Source organism: Lontra canadensis, unplaced genomic scaffold (assembly GCF_010015895.1).
Source record: "Lontra canadensis isolate GAN:19392208 unplaced genomic scaffold, GSC_riverotter_1.0 scaffold340, whole genome shotgun sequence".
Classification (NCBI taxonomy): domain Eukaryota; kingdom Metazoa; phylum Chordata; class Mammalia; order Carnivora; family Mustelidae; genus Lontra; species Lontra canadensis.
The window spans coordinates 38,547-50,929 of record NW_022631334.1 but is presented as its reverse complement, the minus strand read 5'-3'; the positions used below and the strand labels follow the sequence as shown (position 1 = coordinate 50,929).

Genomic DNA, 12,383 nt, shown 5'->3' with positions numbered 1-12,383 from the left:
GAGCCATCCAGGTGCCCCTCCCCCCAAATATTTTCAAATGATCAATAATTACATCATTTCAAAACTGGTGATCCAAGTGCATTATAAACTGAAAATACATAGTTACTAAACTGAACCATGTGATTTTACTGGAAATACCTGCCCTGTTTTTTTTTATGTTTTATGAACTACACTTGTTTCCATGTATCATAGATTCTGCATATAACTCCCATGCCTCTTTGACTTTATTAGTAATACCTATTATAACTTACACATTTTTCATCTTAAGAAGATATTATCAAAGAATTCACCAAGTGCTAGTATCTACTTAAGAATTATCTGCTCAAAAATCAATAATTCTCTTTGGAAATTAGATGTGATAAATCGCTAAAAAAGAAAAAAAGCTATCACCCTCAGTTTGAGCTGCTTATTCTGGAAAGAGGGCTATGTGGTCCATAGGTGAGAACGATGAGATGTTAAAAGCACATTAGTGTCGGAAGGTACCCCAGTGAGTGTGGGTTAAGGTACTCTGCAGCCTCATGATCTGCACTCTAATTTTGCACCTTGTAGCACTTCTATATGAATTTTTCAAAGTCCCCATTCTCAAACTTTTATTTCCAACTGTCCAGAAATTCTGAATATTGACATTATTTGAACAAGATGTCTTATTGCCATCTGCTGGAAAGTTATTGTAACAAATATTCAAATCTATGATGTCTGTGATATGAGAAGTTCTTCCTTAGCTGTGGTACCTTGTGTATTACACAACCTGCCCAACCATACCCAACGGCATGGTTAAAAACATAACCTTTTAATGTTGCACTTATACCAAAGCAAATATTATTCTTGGGTTACACAAACTTTCCTAATGAGCTATGGAAGAAGGTATCTCTCCCATGAAAAATAACTGTATTGTATGTAATTTTATATTATACTTATTTTCACTCAGTATTACTTAAAAGTATTTTCCATGTCCTTCAAAACGTAATTTTGAATGAAATATTAAGTTCCATAATATATATAATATAATTTTAAATATATAACACAATTTATACAATTCACTTGACTTTTGCCCTTCTGTTGTTTGTGTTATTACTCTGACAAGCATTTTCTGTTTGTAAGTGGATAGGTGATAATAGATACAGATAATAGATGATAATATAGGTGGATAGAGTAGGTGGTTGATAGAAAAATAGATCGATATTGAGGTATGTTGAGATAGATATAGGTATTTTTAAGTTTCCTGAGGAGAAATTTTTAAGGAAGAAATTGCTAGTGTAAAAATGTTTAGGAAGTTTCTAAAACAGTTATTTCACATTAAACTTCCAATGATAGTATATTAAATTGTCAATTTTTCCATACACTGGCTGGTACTGAATTGTTTCTTTTAAATGCTTGCTAAATTAATAAAAAACAAATTATGAATGCTATTTTATGTTACTAATTTGAATCTCCTCTCTAAAGAAAGCAAGAATGTACACCCAGTGTTTAAAATGTAGCCAATGAAAATTCTCTTTCCTTTAATAATATCTTTAAAGAATAGTGAAACTGCTGTGTTAAGTTCTGGGTGTTTTGTTTTTTATGTGTATGATGACTATATGTGTGTGCTCTGACCACACAAGGATGGGAGTGTAGTTGGCCATTCTTAAAGTCTTACAACTATTTTATAGTTGAGTTGTTGAATGGCTTCTGAGCACCAGCATAGACTATGTCCCAAGCATTGGTGTCAAAGGATGTTAATGGTCAAAATTTGTGTATTGCAGCAATTTGCAATCAAAAGTGTCTTCATGGAGGCAGATGTGTATTTCCCAATGTGTGCTCTTGTCGTGATGGATATTCTGGAGTCAAATGTGAAAAGAAAGTACAGGTATTTTAAATTTTAAACAGAAAATAAATATTGACATCTATCTACTCAGATATTCTGCTTAGCAATTGATACCTATCTCTTAATGTTTATTTTATTTCCAAATTTTAAAAAATGCAAGGATTTACTATTTGCCCTGAAACTAAAAATAATACCATTTTTTGTGTCATGATAGAGTTATCTTCTTATTCAAAAGTTTGATGTGCACTTAAGGAGTTTTAATGTATAGGTATAACTGTCAAGTGTAATATTCTATTTCATGGCATTGGAGCTGAAAGAGAGCAAATATTCCCCAATATGGACTTAAGATACCACTAATTTATATTTTGGTCAAATACTAGATAAAAAGACTACCTTCACCCCCCCCTCCATTTTTTTTTTTTTAATCTACCACTTTTATATCCACTGCTTCATTGATTTGAGGATGGGTTGTGTGCCACTAAAACCTTGTCTATCCTCATTCTTTTCCCAGACAGTATTTCTTTCTCTTTACTTGCTCCCCAGTCCATTTCAGGGGTGCCTGGGTGGCTCATTTGGTTAAACCTCTGCCTCCTTGCTCAGCAGGGAGCCTGCTTCTCCCTCTGCCTGCCGCTCGCCCTGCTTGTGTATGTGCACTCTCTCTCTCAAGTAAATAAATAAAATCTTTAAAAAATAAAATAAAATCCATTTCAGGGAAAGCAATAAAAAACTCTTCATATCATTAGAATTAGGATTTATTTTTATTTTTAAAAAAATCAAGAAAACAAAGGAAAAGTAGACACTTTCTTAGAGTTCCTGATATTGCCTCACTCTTAGAAGGCCAGTGCTGTAGAAACATCTATTTTAAAAGTTTCCATGATGAAATCTGTGCTCATAAGATCAAACTGAACTTTACTTTGTCTCCAATCTTAAGTTTCTGAATATCTACAGAGATCTCAAAAATTTCTTAATCTATATTAGTTTTAATATAAAAAGCAATTTTACACACTTCAGAAAGCCCAAGTGTTGTGAATATCAAAGTACACTGGAGTGCCATAATTTGAAAAATGACAAGGAATTTTCTTTTTGAAGTGTGATCCTAGATCAGTCTGGCTCAGAGGCAAAGTGCATGTGCACATGTGTTTCTCTTTGCACAGGAGTTCAGCCTGGATGCATATGGCCTCCATTGTGAAAACAAAGCAAACAAGCTCATGACAGTACTGTGGTTTGAAAACCAGAAAATATAAGTTATGGAGTACCTCTTGGATCAGGTGTTGTTAAGAACAATAAATGTAAAAATGTGAATTTCCTGGCCTAAAGGCAGGGTACACATGTATTATTTTATTTAATTTGGAGATTTTTATGGCATAGAAAACCCTATGACCTCAAAAGCTTTCAATTTCACTCCGACATACCAAACTAGGTGATTTAGTTATAACCTGTTTTTATCTATTTCTTTACTACCTGAATCCTTCCTCAGATCATCATCATCCCCACTAATGGTACTTCTGAGACTGCATCTGGAACCACATTAGGGAAGGAAAAGGAAAACAAAAAAGAGATTAGCTCAAGGACCCCATGTCCTGCTTTCCTATATAATCAGCTCTTCTAAATTCTTGACTTTAATTCTCACTTGAGTTTTACTCTGTTGCTCATTGGTATCTGCGCTTTGTTTTTTTATATTTCTTTGGCTCCAAAACAGAGGATAAAAATAACTTTCTTTTTAATAGGAAACAAACAAACAAACAAGTACCATTTATGAGCATTCACAGAACCTTCCCTGACTCCTACCTACTCCTTTCCTGCTTCTTGGCCCTTCTTCCAGCATCCTGAGGTACTGGGGCGGGGGGGGGGGGGGGGGGGGGGAAAGGAAGAAATGGAAGATAGTGATTGAGTTGCCAGCATTTCAATGAAAACAACAACAGAATGAGAATTACTAGCTAGAAACAAAGGACACAAAGAAAAGGGAAATTGGGTGAAGGAGGTGCTGAAGAGGGGGAGGTTTATGAAAGACTTTCTGAGGCTTCTGAACTTGCTGCCCAGCTGCTGTAGGTACAGTTAGCATTGGCCCTGCCAACTTGTTCACTCTATGACCTTCAGCAAGGTATTGAACTCCTCTGAGCCTCAGTTTCTTCATCTGTACTGTGGTGCTAGTAACACCTAATCACAGAGTTGTTAAAGGACTAAATAGGTCACCGCAGGTGGCTGGTAAGTAAAAGACACTATGTAAGTTGGTTAGTTGGTTATCAGTTATTACACAGAAGAGAGGAATAGACATGGAGAAGGAAAAGAATGAAGAAAGAGACTGGAAAGAAACGCTGCCATGAATTGAAAACAGTCTTTTCCTGAAAAGTATCAGGAAAAAAAATGTACCGGGTTTTATTGAGCAAGGCTGTTTCTTGAGTGTAACCTTTGGTCAAGATGGAGTCATGTAGTCTCTAAGCTCCATTTAGTCACAGCCTTTTTGATATTTAAATATGATCTGGATTAGATCTCCATTTCATGAAAGCAGTACTTAGTCTCCAGTGGCAAACACAGAACCAAGAGCTTTCTGTATCACGCCAGAGAGAAGTAGGTGACAAACAATGAGCAAGGGTTAAACAGTTTTCTAATATTCATTGAAACTTGATTTCCCTCTTCTTATTACAGACAAAACGCCATTAATATCAAGTATGTGAATCACAAGCCTGTCATAAGAATGAAATTTTTATTCAGAAAAAGCTGAAGATAATTATTTGAAGTTTATTTGAACATAATTTTAAAAATTATTTTAAAGACTGAAGAAACTAATAACATATAGAATGATCTTACCTATCATTGTTAGAGAAAAGCGAAGAAGAAATCCAGGTAATCTGAATGGACTTTGAAATGTGATTTGATATTTACTTATTAAAATGATGTATCTGATATTTAAGACATTCACATTATCTAATAAACTGAGTATTTCCCAGTTCTTACTGTGCTGGTGTCTTTATCATCAGGGATCAGTCAGCATAACTGAAGCTATTTGATGTATTCAGATATAAAGTGTTTAATGCAGAATTACGAACTCTCAGGACTCTTGGAAGACCTGGGGGTGAATGTGGGGAGAGAGGGAGATAGAGGTCCCGAAAGCAGCTGCTGAAAGTCAGAGAGGTAGATATTGAAGATGCTAGCCTAAAGCACCAAGCAGATGCTTTTCATCTTTCTTGGAGCTGCTGCAGTACTTGAGAATCTTTAAAAAACTCCACCAACTTCTCAAGAGAAGCGGGTCATTATAAAAAAAATATCTATATCTATATCTATATCTATATATCTGTTGGAAGGCCACTGTGAATCTTTTATCTATCCAAATATCTAGCTGCAAACACCTTTGAAAAAATAATGACTTCCCATTTCCATCTTATGTCTCCCTGGAAAGTTTTTGTCACCAGCAAACTCTAACCCAGAACCACACAGGAAAGGGGTTCCAGAAAACATAGCTCTACCCTTACACGGAACTAACAGTCATGAGGAGACGATAGTGAGCTAACATAGGACATACCTGCATCTTACTGCTTTGGACTGTATTCCAGATACTGAAGCCATCATTTTTCCATGATAAAAACACCATATTTACTTTTGCCTGTTTTTCCCCTCCAGTCTTTCTATTGCTCTGACTTGTACATTTCTGGACAAGGTGGAAAAAAGAATGAAATTTTGGTCTTAGAAGACTTACTTGGTCACTGTGCTGATATGTAAAAAGAACATGAAGATGTCTGTTTCATTTTTCCATTCTTTTGGTACCTTGATCTATTTTGGTGTAGAAGCAAGAGAAAAACTATCACAAAATCAGATCCTTCTACAAATACCAAAGGAGAAGTGAAAGCTAAATAAAAGCAAAATTTAATGGCATTAATTATTGGGGAAGTGGGTAATATCAACAGGGATATACATATAATTGAAAGATTTGTCTCAGAGATAAAAATTACTATAGGTTATCTATAGTTATAAATCTTTCCTCTCCTATTTCATATTTGACCTCACACTGTTTGTCTTTTTCAGAAAATATTTTAATGTTTTTAAAAGATTTTTACTTTTATTTATTTACAAGAAAGAGGGACGGGGGAGAAGCTGACTCCCTGCAGATCCCAGGACCTGGAGATCAAGACTTGAACCTAAGGCAAATGCCTAACCGTCTGAGCCACCCAGGTGCCCTAGAAAATATTTTAACTTGATTGTGTCTATTTTAAATCACAGAAGTTCACAAAACTTGTTTTTTTAAGTGGAAATACTGAACATTCCTAAGCCATGTTTAAAGTATCAGATAAAGCAAGACATTATTAGAATAAAATTATGCTAACTTTGATAAGAATCTTGTAAATAATAGCATTCAATGTTGGAATTAAAGAGATTTTCGTTTATTTCATATTTACTGAAAGATAGTTTTAAAGATTTAAGAAAATATAATGTTTCACTATTTTTTATTTTGTTACCAAAAGTACAGATACATAAATGTAAAATAAACCTTTGACTATTAGTATGTGCTTGAATTTGTACGCTCTTACAGAAATAGAAGTCCTAGAAAGAAAAAAGCAGTCTAGATAAAAATGAATACTTTTTGAAAGTTAATCATTAGAATTGAAATTCCTACAATAATAGTTGTAATAAAAATAGATGTAATTTGAATATTCATCTCTTTGTCACCTTTGCTCAGTATACAACATAGCAGCTTTATCGATAGCCTTATTAATTTTCAATGTATATTTTTATGGTTAAAAAGTTATAATTGCTCAAGGACTTATTCTGAAATGTCTAAACCAACACTTTTAAATCTTTCATAAACATTTTCTAGATCCACACCAAGAATCCCAAGCTACAATTAAAATATTCATCAGTAGACTGCCCATTTATAATAGATTTAATGGGCCTGTACATGCTAATAATGAAGAAATGCTATGGTTTACAGATTTTATATAAAAGCATTCCTTATGAAAGCTAATGACTCATGCAAATGAAAGTAATGTTTTAGAAATATAATGTGAGTTTAGAAAAGCAAGTAATTTGATAAATTTATGGAGAAAAAATTTAATTTTTTCTTATTCTTGTTGATATTTTCACATTTATTAGCTTTAAAATTTTTTATCCAGAATCTATTGGATAATACTTTGAAGATAAAGCAAAGGTGCTTTAAAATATGTACCTTTCAATGTTTACTTTATAATCATTTTCCAAAAAGAATTCAGATCATAGACCTTGTTTAATATGCTTGGTTATTTTGTGTTTATTTATGTTAGCATTTAAATGAAAGGTGTGCATCCAATATTATGCATCCAATATTCTGACCCTTTCTTTGGCCCTCTGTTTAAAATACAAACTTCTCTAAACTTTAAAATAATGCTGCTAGCCCTTACTCCAAAATATTAAAGTATCGTAATCTTTTTGATAGAATTAGAAATATATTTTATTTTTCATATTCACAAATTATAAAACTTATCCAAATTGCAACATACATAATAAAATTTTAAATTTCAGATTAGAACTACTTGGAAATATTTAGAGCCTATAATGGAACATTTTATTTATATATATAATAAGTATCATTATAACCATGTAATTGTTTTTAAAGCATTTACATGCTAGAGTTTTTTTTCTTTTCTTTTTTTTTTTGTTTTAAAGATTTTATTTATTTATTTGACAGACAGAGATCACAATTAGGCAGAGAGGCGGGGTGGGAGGGTGAAGCAAGGCTCCCCGCTGAGCAGGGCGCCCGATGCGGGGCTCCATCCCAGGGCCCTGGGATCATGACCTGAGCCGAAGGCAGAGTCATTAACCCACTGAGCCACCCAGGTGCCCCATGTGCTAGAGTTTAAACCACGTGTATTTATATTAGTTAAATGAATGTAATATTTTCTTTCCTTTATGTCACTTAATAATTCATTCCTTATGATAGGCATGCCACTCATTTCTAAAATGAGATGATGTGACCTAAATATTAAACATATTAAATGGGGAAAAAGCAATAAATACAGAAAACCTGAAAAAAGAAACACAGTATTGTATCTACGATGTTATAAGTAAGAAGTAAATAACAGGCAGTTATAAGATTGTATTTTTTTAAAAAGTGGAATAGCCACGTGTTCATATAAAGCTTAGTAGATGACCTAAGTGGAATGTGTTAATTAATTCTTATATAAGAGACTTGGAATAGCACTGTAGCTGATATTTTCTCAGTCACTGTTTGCAAATGATACTGAAAACATCAACTCACTTCTTGTTTATAGAAAAAGAAAAGCCTGATAGTTTTAAGATTGCATAAGTCTTCCGCACATTTTCCTCATCTGATGAAGTGGATGAAATGGTGTACTTGTGAACAGCAGTAAAACACAGTTGTGCTGAAATTACTAATATTTAATATAAAATAAGAAATACCTTACAAAGCCTTTTCCTAGATACCTTCCATTTTTCATAGAACTCAGCCCTTAACCCTGAAAATGGGTTGCAGAACCTGAGCCTGTTGATGACTTTGTCAGTTTTACCCCCCAGTTTTCAATTTGCCTCCCAAGGACCTCCTCATGTAACTCTTCATGGATGTTGAAAATGATGGACAGCATCGCTGACACTACATCTATTATCTGTTCACAATGGCCTGAACTGCTCCGGAGTTTGCTGTGGACAAGTATGTTGGACAGCTACCTCTCCCTGGTGTTGAAGAGTGGGTAACTGCCCTCAGTTTCCTTCATTTTCTGTCTTGTCTCACTTTGATAAAAACTACCTCCCTTCTCTAAGGTACGAACCATCAAGTTGAAGTTTTACATTTGACTAAACTCAGTAAAAATCGTGACTTAGTGAAAAAGGATATAGAAAATGTCGCAGAGCTCAAAGGCAAGATGCAAAGTTGGGCTTAATGAGAAAGGAAAATAATCAAGAAAATAGATCCACTTTTTTCTCTATTCTCTCTACTCATTGCTATCCTTTATGATCCACCTCAGGATCTCACAAGGCTGCTAAGTCTACCTGGAAATCTTTCAGTTCCTATAGTGGCCACCCATTGGCTAGAAAACATGTCATTTAGTTCAAAAGTCCGAGATAGAAAAACCTCAGAAGGTAAGGAAGAGTCAGAGGATTGGGCAGGTTTGAGGCATTGTCCATCCCTGGGGGTTAGCCATGATCACAGCTGGAAGTCATATGGATGGAATTGTCTGTGTTTAGGCTATGAGGAAGTTCACGCTCTAAGGTAGGCATGTAACACTTCTGAATACTGGAAGATCCCAGTATGCCTTCATTTCCAGAGTTTGACTTTTATGATGCAGAAATTAATTGTAAATAATTAAACGTTTGACTTTTGTGATGCTGAAATTAAATGAGGCAAATAACTAGGCCAGAATAAGCCCCTATTCTTGGGAAATTATGGATTTGTAGGCAGAAAATGTTGTCAAGGGAAGATTTTTGTAATTGGGTTTTTAAATTTTATTTATTTATTTTGATTATTTAAAGATTTACTTGTTTATTTTAGAGAGAGAACATGAGCTTAAGTGCTAACAAATGGGAGGAGGGTCAGAAGGTGAGAATTTTCAGCAGACTCCCCACTGAGGAGGGATTCCTAAATGGGACTCATGACCCTGAAATCATGATCTGGGCCAAAATGGAGAGTTGGATGCTTAAGTGACTGAGCCACCCAGGTGTCCCTGGGTTGTTTTAAATTTATGTATTTGAGACAGGTAAACTAAAGCCCGTGAGAATAAATGTCTGTTAAAGGACAGTGTATGTATGATACTATCTCCAGTCAATATCCACTTTATTTTCATAAATTATTCAGTAGCATACTGTGAGAATCAGAAGTGTTTTCTTGATTGGAAGTAGATCAATTATTTGACTATCAAATTTCAGGCTACACTGAGAGGGAAAAAAAAAACTGAAGTGTATTGAACACGACACTAAGGTTTTTAACTAACATTAATTTTTTTTTAAAAGATTTTATTTATTTATTTGACAGACAGAGATCACAAGTAGGCAGAGAGGCAGGCAGAGAGAGAGGAGGAAGCAGGCTCCCCGCGGAGCAGAGAGCCCGATGCGGGGCTCGATCCCAGAACCCCGGGATCACGACCCAAGCCGAAGGCAGAGGCTTTAACCCACTGAGCCTCCCAGGCGCCCCACTAACATTAATTATTTAGACCTCACAAAATTACTGAGATAAGGAGACTCATCCCCATTTTACAGATGAATATCCTAAAAGTCGGAAGAGTTCAGTTGTTTAGTATCCTGCTGCTTACGTATTGCAGTGATTGTATTCAAATGCCTGTCTGAAACCAAAGCCTATTATTTAACTGCATTGTACCACTTATTTAAAAAAAACAAAACAAAAAACAAAAAAAAAAACAGGAATTTTCAGTGACTTTTAATGGCTCAAGACTACTTGATAACTTCAATAAAGGATTCCTCTTCAGTATCTCTTCCCCCATATCTTTTTGATCCACAGTATGCACTGATATAGAAAGCTATGCATGTTAAAATAAAAGGTTTTAATTTACTCACTAATCCAGCAAAAAATTTTTTTTTCCATTTTACTTATTTTTATTAACATATAATGTATTATTTGCCCCAGGGGTACAGGTCTGTGAATTGCCAGGTTTACATACTTCACAGCACTCACCATAGCACATACCCTCCCCAATAGCCATAACCCAACCACCCTCTCCATACCCCCCAACCCCCCAACAGCCCTCAGTGTGTTTGTGAGATTAAGAGTCACTTATGGTTTGTCTCCCTCCCAATCCCATCTTATTCATTTTTCCTTCCCTATCCCCCAAAACCCCTGCCCTGCCTCTAAATTTCCTCATATCAGAGAAATCATATGTTAATTGTCTTTCTCTGATTGACTTATTTCGCTCAGCATAATACCCTCTAGTTCCATCCATATTGTTACAAATGTGAAGATTTCATTTCTTTTGATGAATGCATATTATTCCATTGTGTCTATATCTATATATCTATATCTATATCTATATCTACACACACACATACACACACACACACCACATCTTCTTTATCCATCTATTGATGGACATCTAGGTTCTTTCCATAGTTTGGCTATTGTGGACATTGCTGCTGTATACATTCGGGTGCACGTATCCCTTCAGATCACTACATTTGTATCTTGAGGGTAAATACCCAGTAGCACAATTGCTGGGTCATAGGATAGCTCTATTTTCAACTTTTTGAGGAACCTCCACACTGTTTTCCGGAGTGGCTGCACCAGCCTGCATTCCCACCAACAGTGAAGGAGGGTTCCCCTTCCTCCTCATCCTTGCCAACATCTGTCGCTTCCTGACTTCTTAATTATAGCCATTCTGATTGGTGTGAAGTGGTATCTCACTGTGGTTTTGATTTGTATTTCCCTGATGCCGAGTGATGTGGAGCACTTTTTCATGTGTTTCATGGCCATCTGGATGTCTTCTTTGCAGAAATGTCTGTTCATGTCTTCTGCCCATTTCTTGATTGGATTATTTGTTCTTTAGGTGTTGAGTTTGATAAGTTCTTTCTAGATTTTGGATACTAGCCCTTTATTTGATATGTCATTTGCAAATATCTTCTCCCATTCTGTCAGTTGTCTTTTAGTTTTGTTGACTGTTTCTTTTGCTGTGCAAAAGCTTTTGATCTTGATGAAGTCCCAACAGTTTATTTTTGCCCTTGCTTCCCTTGACTTTGGCAATGTTTCTAGGAAGAAGTTGATGTGGCTGAAGTCGAAGAGGTTGCTGCCTGTGTTCTCAAGGATTTTGATGGATTCCTATCTCCCATTGAGGTCTTTCATCCTTCTTTGTGTGTGATGTAAGGAAATGGTCCAGTTTCATTCTTCTGCATGTGGCTGTCCTATATTCCTAACACCATTTGTTGAAGATACTTTTTTCCATTGAACATTCTTTCCTGCTTTGTCGAAGATTAGTTGACCATAGAGTTGAGGGTCCATTTCAGGGCTCTCTCTTCTGTTCGGTTGATCTAAGTGTCTATTTTTGTGCCAGTACCATGCTGTCTTGATGATTACAGCTTTGTAATAGAGCTTGAAGATGCCACCAACTTTGGCTTTCTTTTTCAACATTCCTCTGGCTATTTGGGGTCTTTTCTGGTTCCGTATAAATTTTAGGATTATTTGTTCCACTTATTTGAAAAAAATGGATGGTATTTTGATAGTGATTGCATTAAATGTGTAGATTGCTTTAGGTAGAATAGACATTTTCACAATATTTGTTCTTCCAGTCTATGAGCATGGAATGTTTTTCCATTTCTTTGTGTCTTCCTCAATTTCTTTCATGAGTACTTTATAGTTTTTTGAGTACAGATTCTTTGCCTCTTTCGTTAGGTTTATTCCTAGGTATCTTACGGTTTGGGGTGCAATCGTAAATGGGATCGACTCCTTAATTTCTCTTTCTTCTCTCTTGCTGTTGTTGTATAGAAATGCAACTGTTTTCTGAGCATTGATTTTATATCCTGACACTTTACTGAATTCCTGTATGAGTTTTAGTAGTTTTAGAGTGGTGTCTTTTGGGTTTTCCACATAAGTATCATATCATCTGCAAATAGTGATAGTTAGACTTCTTCTTTTCAGATTCAGATGCCTTTTATCTCT

General features: G+C 35.3%; 1 protein-coding gene across 4 annotated transcripts in view; it reads left to right on the top strand.

Moving 5' to 3' along the window:
• Window positions 1-4,754, top strand: part of LOC116862810 (von Willebrand factor D and EGF domain-containing protein-like) — a 69,211-nt gene extending 64,457 nt beyond the window's left edge. For 3 of the 4 annotated variants that reach the window (XR_004381715.1, XR_004381716.1, XR_004381717.1), the window contains 3 exons: window positions 1,743-1,846; window positions 3,532-3,635; window positions 4,451-4,754. Coding sequence is in view for 1 of the 4 variants with exons in the window: in XM_032850224.1 (XP_032706115.1) it covers window positions 1,743-1,846; window positions 4,451-4,465 (119 nt within the window). In the remaining 3 variants the exon portion in view is untranslated. The remainder of the gene's footprint in view (window positions 1-1,742; window positions 1,847-3,531; window positions 3,636-4,450) is intronic. The other variant, XM_032850224.1, reaches the window with a different exon arrangement.
• The last annotated feature ends 7,629 nt before the right edge of the window (window positions 4,755-12,383 follow it).